At 37.3% G+C, this 22,630-nt stretch overlaps 1 protein-coding gene across 1 annotated transcript in view; it reads right to left on the bottom strand.

Annotated features, from left to right (window-relative positions):
- Window positions 1-22,082, bottom strand: part of LOC119726950 (homeobox protein cut-like 1) — a 35,247-nt gene extending 13,165 nt beyond the window's left edge. Inside the window, exons 1-7 of the mRNA XM_038198793.1 lie at window positions 21,903-22,082; window positions 6,071-6,181; window positions 5,435-5,561; window positions 1,714-1,851; window positions 1,035-1,158; window positions 403-479; window positions 215-281 (exon numbers count right to left, since the gene is read on the bottom strand). Of these exons, the coding sequence (XP_038054721.1) occupies window positions 215-281; window positions 403-479; window positions 1,035-1,158; window positions 1,714-1,851; window positions 5,435-5,561; window positions 6,071-6,181; window positions 21,903-21,968 (710 nt within the window). The 5' untranslated portion in view covers window positions 21,969-22,082. The remainder of the gene's footprint in view (window positions 1-214; window positions 282-402; window positions 480-1,034; window positions 1,159-1,713; window positions 1,852-5,434; window positions 5,562-6,070; window positions 6,182-21,902) is intronic.
- Between the last annotated feature and the right edge of the window lie 548 nt (window positions 22,083-22,630).

Here is a 22,630-nt window from a genome sequence, read left to right as displayed (position 1 = left end):
TACATAACCTCCTGATAAGTATCATGATGTATCGTGACCTCAGAATTATGCTTCATGTCTTATCATGACAAATGTGGTATCACTTTACCCCTTGCTGCTGGGGTCTGTAGGATTTACCAGGAATCATATTTTATGAGGTGGTGCATGTTTTGGATATGTACATGTTGTAGGTTGCTTTTTAAAAAATATTTTTATTATCCAATTTCCTACTTACTTTGCTGCAGCTTGCTCCTCAAATTTTGCCCTTAGATCAAACAGTTCAGACTGGCTAGCATCCAAAGCTGAAAGGCAATACAAATTTCAAATGACATTAGTTTAAAACTGTTCAGAATTTATACTCTTAGAGAAATGCTCGTACACAAATTGTACATTTGTGGTGGCAATCAAGTACATCTCACTCACCATTTTGAAGTGTCTGTATTTTCAGTTCTGCCTCTCCAAGTTTGGTTGCCACTGTCAATTGCGTTTCTTTCAATTGTCTGTATAAATTAATGTCAAATCAACAAATATTGGGTTAGAGTAATTTTAGAACAAGCTTCAAATAATCTGCAAGAAGGGAAATGAAACTAAGACTGCAGACTATGCAGGAATGTTTCTATGACAGCCACAGTTTCCAGAGTTTTCATGTTGGATGCTATCCTTGGCACTACCTTGCCAGATGGAGTAATTCCTTACTCACTGGTTACATGTAGGCCATCATGCACTAGCTATTCAATGTATCATTAGATTCATTACAGGATTAGCATAACCATACATGTACATGTTCCGTACATTAGTGCTGCCCATTAACCTTCAGGTTTGGTTCAGGTTTGGTTCAGAAGTTTTTAGCGATTCAAGTTCAGCAGCAAATGTCCAAGCATACTAAACCACAAAAAAAAAAACAGCCACACCACGTTGCTGATGCGTTATAGCACCAATAACAAAATTCGGGTGGGAAAAAGGATGCGGGCGGGGATGAGGAACTGGTGTATTTCTTTCCTTGGCCTTAAAATGGCATAGCCACAGCCCCCCTCCCCCCATTCACTAATTTGTACCTTTCCTTGTCTTGGAATTCCCTCTGTAATTCCTTCTCTTTCTCTCTAGCTCGACTCTGAGCGGCTGATTCCATGCGCTCCTCATACTCACGAAGCTTCTCTTTCAAGTTCTTGATTGTCACCTCTGAAATACATCAGTATCAAACAAGTTCAAACAAGTTTCAGGCCAAGTCAAGCTTCAGAAGTTTGGTATAGTGTGCAGGATGGAATGACCACTGGGCCTTTTCAAAAACACTCCAGAGCTGTAATGTTGAAAAAATGGATGGGAACTCTCTGATCAGATGAATGGGCAGGCTATTCATGAACCAAGAAGGCAGCTAGTGAGTGAATGCAGTTACAATCAGAGACAATGGAGCAAATTGGGGGATGTTCCAGTTGTTGTCTTCAGCTTGTGTCATAAAAAATTGAAGGCCATAATTTTTTTTAAGCTTGGTTTTGAATATCCGGTTTCCAAAACCCAAACTGAATAGTGAAATTCAAACCGAATTAAAAAAATCCAGATTTTAATCCCATCACTAGTGTGTACATGCCACTCTATAGGTTTGCAAACTAACAGTCAACCTGAACAATTTGATTCACTTTACAAATGATATTATCAAGCTAGCCTATCCAAACCAATTCCATGAAACATACATACATTTTGTATAATTTTTTTCCAAAGACTGATGGCATTGCTTACCTTGATTTTTAACCTCAGCAAACTCTAGATTATATTCCTCCAGTGTCTCTCTCAGCTTCTGGTTCTCAACCTCAAGGTCCTGAGCCTTTTGAGCCCGTTTCTGTAAGCTCAAACTGTGCTCCAGGACTGAGACAGGATCTAATAACAAATAATAAGAAGAATGCTTCAATTTGACACAGCGTCCTAATGGGAAGAATGATATCACAGAGCATGCAGAGTGGATGAACAGAAGATCATGTATCAGGAGGGGTAGGGAGCAGATCATGAGCCTTCTCAGCCAATGCTTTGTCACCGAACTGTGCTCCAGGATTGATAAATGATCTGGAAGGAGACAATGGTGTAAGTACAACTTGCATACTTACATGCTTTATCCAACACTAGCCAACTGTGGACACAATTGGGTTATTCAGATGGATGTCTGATTCATGTACCGGTATATACCCAGAAATGCATCAATTAATTATCTTTAACCCTAACCCCCCCAACTCCATCAAAATCCATCCCCCCATTTTGTGGATTTCGGGTGACAGTCCTGCAGGCCTGGTGTGACTAAATATTGATGGAGTATGATGGACTTGGGCCTGGAGACCTGAAGCAAAGCATGCATTGCAAGCAGTGTGATTGATGGATTTTGGCAGACTTGGTCCAGTACTTAGTAAAAAGTAGGAAGTTAGGGTTAAAAACTGCTTGAATCATGAACAAAACCAGCATAAACTCTCTTGAAGATCAACCTAGAGATTGACTGTTGCCTACCAGACACGTGTATGTATGCACACATTGCACCCTTTAATTCAACATAATTGATGATCTCTGCAGTCCACATGTACCATGTGTACACAGTGATTGAATACTCAGATGTCTATCCTCAAATCACTAAATAATGAATGCCATAGATCTTGAACTAGACCTCAGAGTCTTACATGTCTCGATGCAATCCGACCTTTGACCCTTCTTATTGGAAACACAATTTGTATGCGTCAAAGGGATATCCAGTCGACATGTACCGGTACATGTATGGGATGTAAGTAAATGGGAATCGTATACCGGTTATACAGCATATAGTCCAGTACAGCATATATTTTCCCCTGTTAGTAATTTCTTTAATTAGAAACACCCTCACAAGGATAATGGCTCATACACAATAGAATCACAAATCACAGGAACATCTTGACTTGAGCCCTTCAGATATGAGAAATACATGTAATCATGGTAATTGATTACCAGAGTAGCCCCCCCCCCCCAGAAACGTTCACCTCGGCCCTTAGTTCGAATTCTGAAACGAGTACACATACATACCAGTACTACTACCGTACATGTACATGCAGTTTAATAGTTACACTCATTGATCCTAACCCTTCTCCATCTTGCCAAATCTCCCAAGCCGTCATTGGAGGATTTTTGAGGATTGAGGCTGTTTTTCTTTGAAGTGCAGTCAATTTTGGAAAATGCTTGTGTCTACATGTACCTTGCATTGTTCATGTTCAGCCATGCATATATATGTACATGTACACGTAGGCCCACATGTCATCCGCACTGCTTCAATGCCTCAAAAGTGAGTTGGAGTATTTTGGAACATTTAGCATTAGGCAGTATTCAATTTCTACTTGGAGGCCATTGCAAGGCAAATTTTAATTGCCTCGCTTTGTGGTTACAAAAAAGTTGAGGTGCTACATGTATACATAAAAGCCACAACACTTTACCGGTATTTCACAAACTTACAATATAAAGTCAACAAAGGCTTAGCTTTAAGGACAGGCAGCTGCATTGAGACACACCTTCATGCAACTGACATTGATTATATTTCCCAATAGATTCAATGTGTTTCCTTTCAAAGTGTTGTTTGGAAATTCTGTCTTATTGACTACACACTGAAGTTGAGAACAAAATCAATACGTGAATTATCGTCTCTTTGAACGGATCATTCTCTGCAAATTTCAACAGATGGTGGTTTTAAAAAGGCTATTATGACAGCTGCGGTGTTTTCAGTTAATTGAATTTTTAAATTAAAATACATGTAATTAAGATTATATCAATTACAGTATTTTCATGCATTTACATTTATGGATTTCTTTTTGTAATTGTTCAGTGTTGTTAAGTGCAGATGTAAACCTGTTTGTCAGTTGAAAACAATTGTATTTACGCCAACTGCATGGTAAGTACCGGTATGGGTAGTACGGATGTGATGCAAAACAAAAATCAACATAAAATCTAACGACAACGTAATCAAATTCGCTAAACCTCATTGTGTTCCCTTCATTTGGTAGCAAAAAACAACAATCAAGAAGATTTGCTTGATCAATATGCTAATCACCCCAATTGATTATTTGTGATAATCAATCCATACAGCCTATATTCCCAAACCAATACAGTATGACAAAGCAAACATGGACACTGCTCACGGCTATTGATTATTTACCATGTTTACTCTATAAAATCTATACATGAACAGCAGCTACATGTACAACATACATGTACATTCACATTGTACCGGTATGTACAGTATGTAAATTGTACATTTATCAAAGCTGAGACTGAGAAAAAATATTGTGTTTACGGTAACACCCTGAAAATTATCCAGGGTAGGTAGCTAGGTGGGAATTTTTGTAATTTTGTTAACTCTTTCTGTGTTGTCTGTGGGTCTTTTATACTTACTTTGGGACTCCTTTAACAGTAGCCTATTCTGTTTAATTAACCTGTTTTATTGTTTAATGAACAAATAACACACAAAACCTTGCATAGGTAGGATATACGGTATATACTTAAAATTCTTGGCCAAATGCGGCAATACAAAGTTTGGAGGTTGGCATTTTGGCCTTTAAAAAATCCAGGTACATGTAGGTTGGGTTACCATAAACACACAATACATAGCATGTACATGTTCTACAATCCCCCCCCCCCCCCAGAGGACCGACACACAAAGGGAGAACAACAGATCCTTTCAGTCCTCGGGAGTTGGGTCTTTTGTTGGAAATGGTCCTCTGTAGTAAGTTTGTGTGCTTAGTCTCTAGATGGGAGAGTGTTATATTACAGTAACAAAGGGAAACACAAAGCATTGTCCTCGAGAGTATAGTAAAACAAGAGTTTTTATTAAATTAATAGACCGATTTGCGGACTATATGTGTAAGCTGGTAAAAATACATGTACGTTTTCAATTTTTCAAATCAGATATTCTCTAGACTCCAGAAAATATTACACACACGATTCAAACTTTCCTACAGTCCGCAAACCTATTCTTGTTGAGTATATTAAAAAAGTATGGATGCACAAAAAAGTCTTGAGAATATCAAAATTGCATTTGCATCTAAACCAAAACTTTCTTATGTACAAATTAAGACAAATCACAGTGACCAATACCGAGACACTTGGAATCAAGGACAGGCACAGCCCTGGCTTCTTTTGCTACACAAAATGATGCCCTTTAGCATTGAAACTGAAAGTACAAAACCTGTCTCTTCAGACTTCAGTGAAAAAAAGGCAAGTCCTTGGTATGCCACTTTAGATTCTGTAATGTTGCCAGTACATACATGTATGCATACAGTTCCTGTATTCCGCCATTCCAAGTTACAAATATTCCAGAAAGAGTTTGATAATTTTGAGTCTTGTTGTTAGGCTGCACACATCAGTCTGGTGAGTTTAGGCACAGATCCCATAATTGAGATACTTGAGCATATATCACATTATAATGAATTGTTGATATGGTGATAGTTTGGATAGGACTCACCTGGCAAGTCAATAAGTTTCTTGTAGACAGAAAGAAAGGAGGCCTCTGCTGCCTTGCTACGCTTGGATAGGGCATCAATCTCTGATTGGAACAGCTTCAGGAGGGGTGCCACTGACTTGCGGATATCCTACATGGATGTCAACAAATTCCATTTGCATTTACAATAATACAGAAGTATGTACTTTACTTATACACATACATGTTTCTGCACACAGCCGCTTCCAAACATCATAAAGTTACAGGTTCTGAAGAGGGTTCAAAATTATTATTACAATCACTTAGAGTACAAACATGGTTCTTTTTATTTAAGACTTCAAGTTTCCATCAAATTCAATTTATTACTGGAAATTCAACTTCATTTGCTATATTTCACACCTTGCCTTGTGTTCCGCATTGGAATCCCACCCAAGCCAACATACATGGATTGAGTTTTCAGTTCCTTCCTGCTTTGCCATGAATATCATTTTGGGGTTTCTTCCAACCTCTATAATCCAACATTTCTTTATTTTCTTCCCATTTAAAGCTTTTTTTCAGGTAAGTACATGTACATTGCATTTTTGAGGAAGCAAAACAAAATTTGATAAACTGATAGATAATACCTACATGTAGGAGTAGGACTGAATATCAATGACTTACATCTGGAGTGTTTTTCTTGAACTCCCTACTCTGTTCCACCAGTCGTTTTCTTGATGTATCACTCTCATCCTGTCTGCTTGCTAACTCAGTAGCAGTTGTGTCTAGCTCCCTCTGTTGAAAGAAAAAAGAAAAACGAAATAAAACCTTCTGAAATAAAAAAGTTTAACCGTTAAGTTTTTTTCAATCGGTACTTACATTTTCTTTCAGCACAAATAAACAATTATATGTACACATTACAAAATCCACCCTACTCAACAATGCCCATACTGTACACTCCACAGAGAATAATATCCATGTATTGTACACACAAAAATTGCTAATTTCATTTTGAGTTTTCCATCTTTCCAAATCCTGAAATACAGATGCTGCCAACTTTTTGCTGAATTTTGCAGAAATATACCGGTATGTACAAATTGTACATTGTATGTTGCCGGTAAAGTGTTGATGGTAAAGTGTTCTGCAACGCTATCCATGCAAAGACTCTAGTGACCAAGTCTCAATTTCATTTGCCAATTAGACCTCCATCTAATATGTGTATCCAATTCCATCTGCAACATTTACTGAGGCACAAGAAGTCAAATTACCTGCTGCTTAGGCAGATAACAGACTTGTTAATTCCAATCACAACCAACTGAACCCCGGATAATTCAGCTAGGATTCACTCACTGATCTGATTAGGCCTGCTTGCTAGTATCACTGCTATTGAGAGAGGTCAACTTCTCGGCTGATAAATAAATCCTCTGAGAAAAAAGTTGTGTCCTTGATGTTTAATTTGATAATAGAACAGTGCTACATTACCTTCAAATAGGAGCAAAAAATACTATAATACAGAAATGTTTTACAGTAATGCAGTGCATTGTGGTATCCTATCCTGTAGTAGTATACCACTAGTGCATTTGGAGTTGTGGGCATTTACCCCAGCATCTTACACTACAGGTACACTTGTCATGCTGCGCTTGTGGAGCCCTAAGACACAACAGTACAGTACCGGTATCTCAAATCAAATTTTAGACTTTCTTTGTATACCGTCAAGAAGCAAACAAAGTATGAAAAGGAAAATGTGTTTAAAATACTTTGGATAAAAGTTAAACAAGAGCATGTAAGAACTGCATGTATACGTACGAATTTAAGTTTGGTACACTAGTACTATCTATACATTCGTGTACCCATTCCTGTGTATCTTTCGTTCTGATTGCTGATCACTCAATTATCTTGTACAGTATGTCCCTAATCATGTATTGAAGACTAACATTTTAACAAATAAAATGAATAGGTCTGCAAATACACACGTACATGTTCATTGTATATGGGTCATTCCACCAGGTTGGGGAACAATGTGTGACATATGACCATATTAATATGAAAAACATGAATGCCTTGCTAGCAGTTACTCTACAAAATATTTGTTGTTGGTTGGGTGTTTCACTACTGCAGAAAGTTTCAAATCATTTCAATGTATTTTGCCAAAAATATGAGCAAAAATTGTCATTTCCGACGTAACATTGACACCGTGTCAATGTTATGTCCATATGACATTTGTACCTTTTTCTAAATTTCTGTGAAACATTACCCAAATTCACTATACATGTACATGCAACACAATACGAAAAGCTTTTGTTTTGGTAGTCAGGTAACAAATGGAGCAGAAATGATAGCTTGGTTGTGGACGTAACATTGACACGGGTGTCAAACCCAAATGTCACACTTCTATTGAGTGATTTTGACACCGTTACATCCACACTTGAGGTATTGCTTCTGCTATATTTGAGCCCTGACTTTACCAAAACAAAAGCTTTTCTTGGTGCATTACGCGTCCAGTTATAAATATGCAACATAGTTTGGGTAATATTTTACACATGTACATGTACGTGCGTGTAAAAAATGGCCAAAAAAAAATATTTGGATGTAATTACGTCTGAATTAATACATTTTTGCTCATATATGGATGTACATGTAACATGCACTGCTTCCCAATCTGGCGGAATGACACATACATATACATGTACATACCGGTATACCCATTGAATTGGTAACTTTCTCAAACCACTTCTGGAACAAAAAGATTGTACGTACCGGTACATGTACCACATCCCCTCATTAAATGCCCAACAACATTCAACATCAATTTTTGTGTGTTTGAAGCTTTTTATTGATTGAAAAATTGATCAGAAAGAAGACACCGTTAATATGTAGCAGTCAATAGCAGTTTGTGACAGTGGCTGAGCAAGATGTGCTTACTACAGAGCTCTTGGGGGCAGCTGCATAAACAATCAAGAGCTAGCTATGCATTACTGAGGGAAATAACACTCACTGCTCAGGCAAATCAGGTACAAGGAAGGCAGGATGAAGAAATTGACAAATACATATGGTGACCCCTCCCCCGACACGTAATTTTAAAAGTGGCAATGGGGTTTCTTGTGAAAAGGGTTATTTTATCAAAGTCAATTGCATTTTTATCCTGTTGCTTTTCAGATTTTGTTTTCCTATGTTTCTGTGAAGTTTTGATGGTAAAGCATATACACAAACAACATACCGGTTCATGTGCTCGCATACATGTATATATGACATTACATTTCCAATTCACTGGTAATGGAGTAATTGAGAGCTCATAAGAAAAATGCAAGGTGACTAGGCAATTATAAATTGTTTGTGAGGTCCTTGAACCATTAACATGGAAGGTTAGAGACTGGGACCCCAGGTACTAGTACCTTTCACACCATTCACCATATATGTAACAGTGTATAAATGGAGGCTTTATTACAGAAATGGACAGTTGGTTGGACTTGTGGATGGGCTTCAGATTTTCAACATGTACAATATGTACATGTATGCATCGTCAACAGTAGTACAGGTATAGAATGTAAGGAATGGGAACATGCCTCAGACTCGGGCATGTCAGTGAGTCAATATTGTATGGTGCACATGTACATGTACATGTACATGTGCATGTACATGTAGTGACTGAAGCTAAACTGGCTTTGATGTATCGGGCATGTACCAGAACGTACATGTACATGTAGCAAGGAGAAACATCCTGCCTCCTTTCCTTCCATCTGCCCTCCCCCTTCCGCAAACGGGCGGGACCATGCGGGCCTGTTTAGCTTCTCCCTAGCATAGAACATACCCAGTAGGAAAGAACATACATGAACATGTGCATTTGCGTAGATCAACATACTTTTTGTACAAGTACCGGTATGATGACAATGTATACGTATGTGCATATACATGTACAATAATTAATATTTGGAAAAACGTCAGTTTTTGCCAATGCTGGCTGGCCGACCAGCGTTGGAAATTGATACAAAATGACCACTTTCCTTGAAAATGAGAGCACACCGGGTGCCAGGATTTTATAGGATGTTTAAGACTGTCCTAAATTTACAGTTTATTGAGGTATTTCATAATAATTTGGTAGTTTTGTTTTTTTATGTTTGCAAATGTTCCCTTTAAAACAGCTTTAACCCTTATGTTTCTTCTTAAAATGACATCATGAATATGGAAAATCTCATTAGCATAAAAATCTGAAAATAAAATTTAATGGAACACAAGGGTACACAAAATTTACAGATTACACCGGGAACAAATTTATTTCATGGGCCCTTTCAAGTTCTATTCATTGTACTCTGAGCAAAAACCTCTCCCCACATGTGCACAAATACTACAATATACGACTCTTTACTATGCAAAGCCTTGCAATGCATTCAAAAAAATAATATATCAAGATGTGCCAATTGTATTTTCCGTATACTTGGGCTGTCATTCAAGAAAGACCATTCAACTTCATGAAAGAGTTTTTTCCCTGGGGGCGGGGAATTTTTTTGTGGGGGGGGGGGTGTTGGGGTTGGGGAAGTTTCAAATGGTGTGATGTGTGAAACATTAGCCTCGGTCTGCCTTGTGGGCTTGCATGATTGATTGACTCCACTGAGTTTGTTAATTCCATGGTTGGGAGATCTATCCAAGATGGATTTAGTGAGGGATCAGGTGGCATTGGGTCCAGGAGTCTTAGGTTTCCTTGTCATCACAACATACATTACTCTGGATATTCCTTGCTCTATGTTCTGGGCACTTACATTGTTGGATTTCTTGAGCAAAATTTTTTTTAAAGAAGTTTGCGGAGCCTTACATATCAAGAGTGTTACACATGTAAAAGATAATAGCGTGGTATAACAAAACAATTGTTGTCTGTTGTGATATACATGTACATGTAGTCCATAGGTTAAGAGGCTTTTGCACACCTGGAGCATACAAAACGCTGTGGACTACATTGTACATCACAGGCTCCAGCAGACAACTGTACTGCTCTCCTTTTTCTTGATGCAGCAAACATACATGTACATGTACATGTACCCAGTCTGCCTTACATATCAATGGGTAAGAAGGTGTGATGAGTTTAAATCTTACCCAAGTTATGTGAATTTGCTTTATTTTGCTACAGACACAATGAAAGCAAAAAGGTCACAGATACAAGTGCAACAGAACCTACATGTACAAGCATTCTATTTGATTTCAACTACAGACCGACTACATGTAAATGTCCATGTACTTCTTCCTTCAAAAAGGACATGGTGTAATACACCGAAGGGGTTAGATGCACTGTACATTGTGGATGATGCCAATGAACTTTTCTTTTCTGCAGACTGGGTTGATGGATGTCCAGTCATCAGAGAAACGACTGCAGGAAAGTTTGGTCCACCATCAAATCTGATGGGTCATCAAGACTTGTCACTGTATATCAATCTCAAATATGAAAATCTCATCAAATGAAAACTATTCATGTTTTTCTGTGTTAACATTGTTTCTGGCCATGCTCACAACATCATTATGCTTGTAAAGATGTTCTGTTGGTGCTCTTCGACAAATCCATGTATTGTCTCCCAAAAGAATTGTTTTCCTGATATATAATTTGGGTACAGTATACATCTGAAACCCTCTCATAATTCTGCTGTGCGAGTAGACTGGTCAGCATTCCTCACATGAATGATTCTAAAAGGGGACAGGAACTAGTTTTTACTTAATTTTTCATTCAAAGTGAATACCTATTGTATTTATTGAAAAATGACAATTCAAAAACAAAACCTTAAAAACAGTCATAACCTACAGCCCCAAAACATGTACAATGTACATATATCCCCCTGATTATTCCCTCCTTGGTTTCTGAACGAACATGTTAAAGCAAACATCAACCTTCAAATGTGTGTACTGGAGTACAGAGAAAAACTGACATTATTTTGTTAAGAAAGGACTCTTAAATCTACATGTGTACTTCAATTAAAACTGAATAATAAATACATCAAATACAGCCCAATATGAGAAAAGAAAGTCTTTTCAAAAAGAGCTTTGGCAATTCACCTTAATACCAACATCAATGGTGATGTACAAACCATTTCAATCTTCTTCTGCTTCTAAATCACCTGCCACTTGAATCTAACAGTACAAAAGTTAGCAAATTGATAAACAAAGAGAGCTGTATCACTCAGCACACGACCAAGTTCAATCTAACCATCAACATGCTCTACATGTAGCTCCTGGTTCAATTTCCCAATCTTAGTAAGGGACAGGGTTACCAATCAATAACACACCAGCCAAGCCGGCTTGCCAGCCAAAGCAAACGTCCCTCTATTTTCTTCTGCCTGTCAGGTACCATCGATCCCATTAATCAATAGATTCAATAACCTCACAGAAATTGAAAGCATCTTTTGCCAATGAAGCAGGGGGTAGGCCAGGGGGCCCCTGCGGCAGCCAACGGCAGCTGAAAAATCCCACTAAGCGCCCATGCACACGTACAGCCCAGGCCCCGGACTGGCTCTCTCAATTATCGGAACACGTCACCTATAAAATTTCCCTAGCTGAATCTGCACCTGCTTCGACACATTGGGACAGTCTCATGGGATAGCATCAGGAGATGGTGAGGGGAAAGCAAAAACTGATGAGATATTGATCGGTGTTGTTTTATGAGGAGCCTGATGTTCCCCAGTTATTGGTTTATGGTTAAGAGGGAAACTGAACTGAATCCTTGATTCAGTATTAAAAACACTCATCCATGTTACTAAATAGCTCTGAATGGATAATGCCATTGAAAGATATGAGGATAAAACACATTCAGTTTGTCTTCTGTGGTAATTAAACATGTCTAAATCTTGTTTCTTAAACTGGAAATAATCTACTTACATTGTACACACTGGAACTCAAGTATCTACTTGTATTTTCAAAGTTACGTACACGTGATATATGTAACATTGAAAATTCTTTGTGTTCAGGCATAATAACATACGGTAGATGTACAATTACAGTAAATCTTTAACTACAAATTATATACCTTTTGTAAGATGCAAGATTATTGCCTTCTCCAGATTTTGGAAAGTGGTAATGTATGTCAATATGTCAAGCCACAAGGTGCTTTATCAGTGAAAAATGTGCCTACCAGTACACATACATGTACATTGTACACTATGCAGCCCAATACAGTAGCACTTGTATTTATAATGGGGGCCCTTGTGTCACCCCACCTCAGAATGTAGTTTTGCATTGTTTGAAATCCATCGAGATAAACAAGAGAGAGAGAAGTACATGTATGGTAACTGTAGCCAAAGAAAAAAAATGTCAACCTACCCATACATGTAAACTCATTTGAAAAAGATACAAATTGTGCTTTATAGGGATGTTAATTAATAATGGTTCACGTCCCAATACGGCTTGCGTTGGTAAACAAGACAAAAATGTTCATTGGGAAAAATCACTGCACATACATGTATGCTTGCTTTTCCCTTAGATAATCAGTCTGCAAAACTCCAATCAGTGTTTGAATTTTGATTTTATAACTATCTAGACAAACGTGGATGCCTTTTTCAACACATCTACATCCACATCCAGGTTTGTTTATGGTGTAATCGAGCATTTTCTATTGTTTCTCTTCCCTTTTCCTTTGTTTATACTCTTAACTTTTTTGCAACAGCTCTCATTGGTCTTGTACACGTTTTCTAATCGAGGTCGTCTTCGATTTGGTTCCTGTCCTCCATTCACCGATGATGTTGCACGTGTGTGTCCTCGATTTTCACCATAAACATGCACATACATGTGCAATGTGTAAACACTGTCAATACATGAAGTGCTGCATGTACCCCAAAAAGGACAGATGAAACCTTTGACCTGCTGATTAGATACAGTGAAAAAGTTCAAGCAACCACTATTCATTCTCATCAAACAGTTTCCAGAATGCACTAAAATCCAGAGCCTGCCATATATTGATATTCTCTGTTCCATATTAACTGGGATTGATCAAGTCCTGTGTAGTGGTGCCTAAGCTGGTTCATGTTGTGGACTACATCCATCACGATAGTCTTCTTTTACTCTGCATTGAATATGAAATGCATAAATTGTCAATAAATTTAAGATCACTAGAATAGAAAAATAAAGCCAAAGTTTCACTTAGATGTGCTTCTTTGACTGGTTTTGTTAAAAGTTTTGGCATTCAAATTTTACAAAGCTATCAACCTGTTTAGTAAAACCTCACTCCTTACAATAACGCATCTGCCCCTTAAAAGCACCTTGGATAAAAGGTTTCACAAGAAATTAATATGCCACACTGACCTTGACAGACATGGATAGCCATAAATTTATATTCAAAGGCTTTGACTGATGTCACCGTTGCATGTATTACTATCATTTAGCCACTTAATACTGGCAATATTCTGAACTATAATGGATGGAACGTTCCTGGTAAAAGCATAGAAAATGGCCATTATCGAAAAAAAATGGGTCACAAACAGCCCTATGTATGGAGTATGGATAATAAAAAACAGGAAACTCACTGATTATTATGATTCTGAGGCCCCTGCAATGCCCAGGGGGGGGGGGGGGGACTTGGGGTAGTGCGTGTGCCATTCAATCATTGAACGGTCGGCCGCGGCTAGTAGAAAAAGAAACGGCATCCTGACAAATCAATAGCGCACGAGACCGGGGCGATATTGAAAGGTTAATGGATGGACGTAATTGATGTGATGGCACCGCTCCAATCAATATGACAAATGCACCAAGCCCGTTCAATGCAAGTTCCTTGGACTTTATTAATCTTTCTCTTTTATTTTTTTGTCAACATGCTGGGAGAAAAGCCACTCTCCCTCTTTCCATTTCAGTTTTCTCCCACCGCCTCTCTTGCAGACGGTTTTTACGACCTAATGAAGCCTGACTTTGGAATAGCAATTCCGACCACTCAGGCGTTTCCTTTTTTTTTTTTTTACTAATAAATGCAGTGAACTTTCAATGGTTATTTTCATAATGATATGATTTTTTATATCTCTAGTGAAAGAAATTGCAATAATAAGATGTGGCCTGTTGGGTTGAAGCTGTTTTTACCAGACCTCCAATTGCTGCAGTGAACTACCGTTAAATAACCACCAGCATATCAGTTTGGGTTTCAAACAGAAACAAATGCAAGTTTATTTTCCAGTCCAAAATCTACTGGTGAATAGCTTATTGGTATTGGAAAAGTTTAGTTTGTGGCTGAATTTGCATTGTAGTTTCCCATGCTTTCTCTTTTTACTTTATCTATAAGACTAGCAATTCATCAGTGCGTTTCCCAATCTGACTCATAAAAATCTTGGCCTTGGCTGCTAGAGAGGGGTGATTTATCAGATAATTGATCCACTACCACAATACTCACAGTCACAGTACATGTATACACGTATCATTATGTCCTTTACTGTGTTCACCAACATCATCATTAATGGTATATAAAAAAACACATACACTTGGCTACTAGTAATAGCCTGTTATTACACGTATGAACCTGTACAATGTATGTACATGTATACGTGTACAAATTAGTCAATGAACACCACCCCTGCCGTTAATTAGTAATGACCTATTTATATGTACTGTATGTAATAACCTATCATAAGATGAGCAATGCAAGAAGATTAATTAGTGTATGTGGGATACACGTACTGATGATATCAGTGTTTAATGGTGTTTCCTTTGTACTTCATAGTGAAGTAGCGCATTGAGCACCAGTCCTGGTGGATACGTGCACCTTATAAATACCCACTGTCATTATTATTACTACATGTACGTATACAATGTATGTACATGTACATGTACATGCATAGAACAATTGAAAGTAAAAGAATCAATTCAACATTTTACATACACTGTATTACAGGAACTCCCATCCCTTCTTTATATCTTTTGTCTTCTTTCTCCATTCAAAATCTGACACATCAACAAAGCACCTGAAGTCAGTCCAATTCTTTTCCCCTTTGCTTATGTACATTTATATGTATTTGTAAATTTCAAATATCAGCTCTGATAAATTTGATAAATGTATGTACCGGTATGTTCAAGTTAATGTAGCTGTTTTTCTTTAAAATATAATTGAATGCATCAAACGAGTTTCAGAATTGTCATCACAAGGGCCGTTCTGTGCCCACAACTCATCAACAAATGCAGTAAACATACATGTGTACCGGTACATGTGTGTCAGTTCCTGAGAACACTACAACATTTTTTATTAAGTCAGTCCTGACTACTGAAATAATCAAACACAACTGATTAATAAGGCCACAAAAATAATACTTCTGCTTCCGGTTACCCTACCAGTACCTACTCTTTTTTGACAGCCCCTATCCTATTTTTTTTTTGGGGGGGGGGGAAGGGAATAAGTTTACTCTCTTTTAACTACTGACTACACGCAGACTACATTGTACATATGATCAACACAAAAATAATTGGGCCCCCCCCCAAAAAAAAATTCCCTACCTACCAATTTTCAAATGTCATGTAATCGGAAGCTAAGTATTTTTTTGGGGGGGCCTAATGAATACATCTACATGTACATTATACATGTACATGTATGTAAACTACCACAATTACATGTACCACACAACTGTTCTGTTCATCAATACACAACGTACATGTACATTGTACTGTTGGCACAGAGTTAAAAAATAATACAGCCTTGACAATGCACTGACATAACAAATTGGTACAATGTATGTATTATATAATGTCTGTAATGACTTGCACACAGTGTCCAGTACAGGGTTTGTTCAAATAAAAATAATTTCTGATTAACTGACAAAAAAAAAAAAACACAATCGCAATCCCCATCAATCACAATGTGAAAGAACAGCCAAGATGTACATGTACATGTAAGAAGGTTTTCCTATCCATCCATTCTTTATTGCCTTGCATTTACAGCTCTGACAATTACCGATATAGTGAGTTTTAATGATCACATTGAAGGGTGAGCGCAATCATTCATTCTTGCTTGGTCCTGGCATTAATTAGCTCCCTTGAGGACAATCCTTGGCGCAGAAATGTGCACTGACGTGGAGACCAAACTGAACAGAATACTGGAGGTGACAACTCTCAGGCAAAAAAATGTCTTTTCCAATAATCTGTGGGGAAGTGCAGTACAAACTGGTCTTTGTTGCTTCTGTAGTGAGCCAGCATTCGTGCCTGCATTCAATCATTCATGGATCAACTCCCTGGCTAAGGTTACAGCACTAAAGTGCTGGCCATGTGTTAAAATACACTTGAATTAAGAAATATAAGAGCCTCATAAGAGTCTCAAAAGATCCTTGAATAAAAAGCTGATTGAGGAAACAGACTACATGTAAAATACATGTAATAAATAACTTATAAACTGTAGGCCAAAATACATGCAAACATAACATACATGTACATGTAAGTTGTTCAAAATTAGGTTTGCAATATAAATAGCATGTTTATTTTGAGGGAGTAGTACCGGTACATTCAAACGGATGGTTTTGGACCAGGCCCCCAATTTCTTTATGTATTTATATTTCATTTGAAATTAAATAAAAGCAAACAAAAAGTCTTAGTCATTAATAAGCCCCAAGTTTCATTTGCAAAATAGCCTCTCTACCCTCCCCTACAGTTTAGTAAAAATGAAAATAATTTTTTAAAAATGTACTAAATATATAAACCAACTGGAGTGAGAATAAATTTGGAACTGCATCAATAGGTAGGAGATGACAAGAATTGAAGTTTCAATATTTTTATGAATGGATATTCCATATCATGTAATTTTACATTATTTCTTGTCTTACAAATGACTCTGCTGATGTTTGATTAAATCTTTCTACAGGGTGTCTCAAAAAGAAAAGAAGAAAAAAAGATACCTACATGTATTTTCACACATAAATTATAAGAAATATACTGAATATTTTAGAAAGAGGCAACTACATGTACAAGGAAAAAAGGCCAGGATATCCTCTGTCCTCTGTCCTGGATAACTGAGCAAACATTGCATTTATAAAAGAGGTCCAAATATTAATCAGGGCCCACTTTTGACCTGACCACTTGTTTTACTGGTCAGTGGTTCTGCTTCTTGTATCTGCTCATCACTATCTACAATACAAGTTTATAACTTTTTACAAGTATGTTTTTCTTCCAGCCGTTTATGATTTATACAAGTCTACTGGATGTACATGTATTTCTTTGGTCTAGAACTGCATGACTACTGTGTTTTGGAATTCAAGAACAAGATGCTCAGCACCTAACAGACTCAACGGTAAGAAGTTTTAATGAACTTTTATTCTGTGAGGTTTGGAGCAGGAGATATGGATAAAAAGAGCCGAAATCAATATGAAGAAAGTGATGATGGCCCAGGAATCAATACCACATGATACAGGCTTCCTATTTATACAGACGGGTTTATAACGAGGTAAGCCATCTAGAGGAAATGAACGTTATTGATGAAACTAGGAACCAGGCAACCATGCAAATGAAGTTTAGATGAGCTGCATTTGTGGGGGCCCATCACACTGACTCGTTACGCAGGAAATTGAACAAATTTGGATTTGCCAGTGGCAGGCAGCAAAATAATAAGGCTTCTGTATTCCCTTTATGTTATTCAGATGCTAATGAATGGCTGAATTGAACATAGTGAAATTGTAATTTGAAGAACAGATTTTTGTCAAATTTGTTCCAGGCCTGTGTTTATTTTTACCTGTACTCTTATGCACACGAACGCATGTCTTTTAAACCATAACATGAAAAGTGCTTGAAAAGGGAAACCTTTTAAAGGGAAAACAGGAAAAAAGAATCTAACTGCAGGAAAGAACATACATAAATGACAACAATTGTGTTGAAGTTATTTTCTAAAATAGGCCATATACCGTACATTGTACATACGGTACACACGTTGATTTCTGAAAGGAGTGTGTGCTGATCTACATTTTATCCTCAGCAACCATTCTGGCATAACAATTATACCGTTCCATAGCGAGACGCCAAACAATGACTATGCCAGAACTGATCACAGTCAAGAAAAAATACAAGGCTAATCTGATTTTGGTCTGGTTATTAAAATCCTGGGGTTACCTTCTAATTTATTTCCCTCTTGCTCATATTAAAAAAGCAAGGCAGGCTAATCAATCATCCCCTGGACTTAATAACAGAATTTCCTCCAGAGTTGATGTGCAAACAGACTGATCAAGGGAAACGGGAGGGGATGAGGGACGTACAATGTCTGGTAATGAATAGAAAACGCACTGCAATATATTGAATTTGGATTTCAATATGGTCTCTGTCTTATTTGGAGATTCATGTAAGCTGGATTGGAAGTTGTGTTCACAGACATGACAGAGGTGCATATGTGTACATGTACTACATCATCTAAATTTCAGAGAAAGATCAGGAGGTTAAAACCCGTGGATTCTTATAAATTACGACCAAGCAACTTGTTTTACAACATTATTATTACAATGAAGAAAAATAAGCTGTAGCCTTTATAATTGTCAGGTTATTAAATAAAGGTTTTGAGAATGACAGGATTTATTATATTTTCACATACAATAAATACATGTGCAATTAAATACATGTACTTGTGCTACATGTATGGGTCAATGTTGCCTAAAGTAAAGGTGTGTACCGGTATCCTTGGTGGTGGGTAGGCCTACATTGTGCCGATACATAAAATGTCCAACTGTTGTTGGTATTGAAATAAACATAAGGACTTCACATGATCACTTCTGACCCAATAAAACTTCACAACTTTCTGCCTGTGAATTAAAAAAAGCCACCAAAGTACTGTAAGACTAATGCAACAAATCACCACTTGGTTAATTTGCTTACAGATTTACTATTTTTGATTATTTCAACAGATTATTTTCTTCAGACAAAAGACTGTCAGAAGTCAATTTTGTCATTGAAATTACCAATACACAGGGAAAAAGTGATAAGGAATATTTGGTTTTTTTTTAATGACTAACATACCGTACATGTACACGTATCAACGAATAAATAATTAACCCATAATCATAACACTAACCCTCCTCAATCCTCCAAAGTCCTTCGGGCAGTTTTGGAGGATTTTGGCTGATTGAGCAACATACAATTTTGGAGGATTTTGCTCTTTTGGCTGGACCATTACTTTTGCATTTTTTTCTTTTTCATTTGGACTATATTGTTGTGTATTTTATAATGTTTTTACTGTAACAATCTTGCAATTTGGCCTGAGGGCCACGAGTTGAATGAAAATAAACCAATATAAACAAACATTCAGTATCGATTGATTTTGGAGGATTGAGGATGTACAGTGTACGGTGTTTGGAGAGAAGGAGGATTTTGGAGGATTGAGTATGAATGCATTTTGAGAGGCAGGGCTGTTGGAGGATTTGAAGGATTGAGGCAGTGGGTATCCTTCATTTGAACATTGTATGTGTAACTGTAAGTACAAAATTTTGGCGGTTTGGAAGATTTTGGAGGATATAGGATGGTTCCTAGCAGAAAGGGCCTAGGGGGTGTGTTGTACAGATGTGGCAATTCATACAATTTGGTGCCAGTTATTTTCCTGCCTCAGGGAAACACAGGATTGAAAAAACAATCTGTCCGTTAGATTTTCATTAGAAAAACGTACATATCTCAAAAGATAGATTAAAAAAAAAAGGTTTAAAATGATACCTTACAATGCACTTGTGGGACAAAATATGGATGTGATACAATATGGATGTGAATATAGTTTGACTATTTATACACACAGATAGGCCCTACATTGTACAAAGCACATAAATTAATTAAATGGCACTTTATTTTCATGTGACCGCGATGGCACCCCCCCCCCCCCCCAGAAACAAATCAGGTTTTGAAAGGTAGGCCTAATGCTTCTATATTTTGTCATGTAAAATATACAACAAAATTGTTTAATAAAAAAATTAACTATCAACTTTCTCCATATTGTAAGCCATGCAGGGCTACATGCTACATTTCCTGAAAACTTGTCTTCCCTAAATTTGAAATCTAGATTGTTTTTCCAGTTGTATTCAACTTTACGTACATGTACCGGTACCTGGTTAAAAAGTGGAATAAATTGCATTCCATAGACATCTAAAAACCATGTGATTTTTTTCGGGGGAAATTTGGAGAAAGTTTGTCTGAAAAACTCTTGATAGTAATTTTTGAGTCAATTGACAAAAAGAGTAGGAAATCTGAGCTCATACAATCAATGTACATTTAGGTGTTACATTTAGTTTTTTTTTTGAAATTGGATACAGGATAACCGAGATACACTATGACCTTTTAAAACAATTCCAAGGTACTTTTTGGATGACTTCTCTATGGAGATACTTGGCATGTCTTTGCTTTGTTTACAGACATGATCCTTTTTTAGGTAAACAATTTCAACATTAAATAAATCAATAACTATTTTAATATTCAGGCAGTCTGGGATTTTGAATAATATAAGCCTAAGGCGAGGCATGCCTCAGTTAAAAAAACCACCACTTTTCATTTGCCAAGTTAGGTTTTAATCTGTCAAACTTACTACATAATGAAAGTAATATATAACAATCAATATTTTTGAAATTATGATTGTTTGTGTTCTGCTTCAGTTGTGGACCGAGTTGTAAACAAATAAGTCAACAAATTAAAATTGTCAATGGTCATTAACAAAATATTCTGTTTGTGTTGGTTTCTTAAGTAGTTTCTTACGAGAACCACACTGATGCGAAATACTAGTTTCTGTTTGTTTTGTTGTACGAGTTGCATGCTTCTAAATAAGAACACAGTTTGAAAAAATGTTGCAACCTGACGCCACTTCCGGGATTGTGTAAAAAGTCTATAGGCCTAGTCAAGAAAAACTTTAAGTATTTCCTAACAAAATTGGAAATGTTTCTCAGTCCGAGATTCATGTCTTATCATTATTTTTGCAACGAAAGAAAAAGCAGCGTCAGGTCGCAACATTCTTTCCCAAACATATTACAAACATTAAATTTTAATAGGCCTACACTACACACTAGGCTACAGCATGAATCCAAACTTGACCATGGCTAGGCTGTACATGTAGGCCTAGATGTACATGTACATGTTGACTGTACTGCGGTTGAGGTATTGAGGGTTGTAATTCTACTTCCATGCATACACAGACAGACATAAGGAGAAAACATTCAGAAAAGCAGCTGTTATCACTCATTGTCAGCAAGCTGGACATTAAGTTTCAGACCGCGCCCGTTTAAAATTACACTCACTCAATCTTGAGTCACGCAATCATATCAGTGCAGACCAATGGCCCGACCTAAGGCCAAGCCTTGGGACACAGTTGTTTACAATGACAGGGGCCATTCACTATGCACGCTGTGCCAACACTACACAAAATACGTACTGTACATGTACATGTACACAATGCTCCGCACAGCGCTGTGTGCACTCCATATTGAACCAGAAAATAGCAGTTCGATCAATTTCTGATACTTGTCAATCTTATCTCAACAGAAAAGGGCCCAGAACTCGGCAAAAACACCAACAATTGAGATAAAAGTTTTCTGTGGGGACCTGAGGGTACTATGCGGTCATTTTAGAACTGGAAACTTACCTGCAAAACCGGCAAATCGAAGTTTTTCCAGTACTGAAACATCGACGAGAGGTTGGCCGCAGCCATGTTGATCGATCACTGAACAAAGAAATCAAACTCTAGATTTTGTGCACGAAAATTGCATTGCTAGCTCGACGAGGGTCGACGACGTACATACGTACGGGCCTCGGATCCGGACGTGGACGTACGCGTACGCGGACACGGCAAACCAGCACTGGCATTAACCATTTTTATTGGAGGGGTGATATTGTATAATTGATCATCCGTGGAAAAATACAATCGTTATTATATTATTTCGACAACATTTGTCAGAAAATACACATAAATATTAATAATCATGATAATAATACGAATGATAATAGCAACAACAATATATTAGATATCTCGGAAAGATATTTTGGATAATTTCAATAGCTTTCAAATAATTTCATGGAATTCTATCTCCGTCATAATGCGGCAATGTATCGGTCTCCAATCATATATTATTATAATTTGCATGATACGTGTGCTATTGGCTATCCTCAAGATCGCTACTCCAGAATGATGCTTGGCCAATAAAGTCGGACGAAAATGCTTTAAGTAAAGAGAGTGAAATTGTAATAATCTATTCTAGACACTGTTATTGACTGATATGTACATGTACATGTATACTTTCTTCAGTTTCAAACACCGACATTATAGTAGCCTCATTTGCGTCGGGGATGGTAAATAGTGATATTGAACGGGGT

Source organism: Patiria miniata, unplaced genomic scaffold (genome assembly GCF_015706575.1).
Source record: "Patiria miniata isolate m_02_andy unplaced genomic scaffold, ASM1570657v1 HiC_scaffold_2, whole genome shotgun sequence".
Taxonomy (NCBI): domain Eukaryota; kingdom Metazoa; phylum Echinodermata; class Asteroidea; order Valvatida; family Asterinidae; genus Patiria; species Patiria miniata.
The sequence above is the reverse complement of the archived record's forward strand: the minus strand, read 5'-3'. Positions and strand labels throughout refer to the sequence as shown.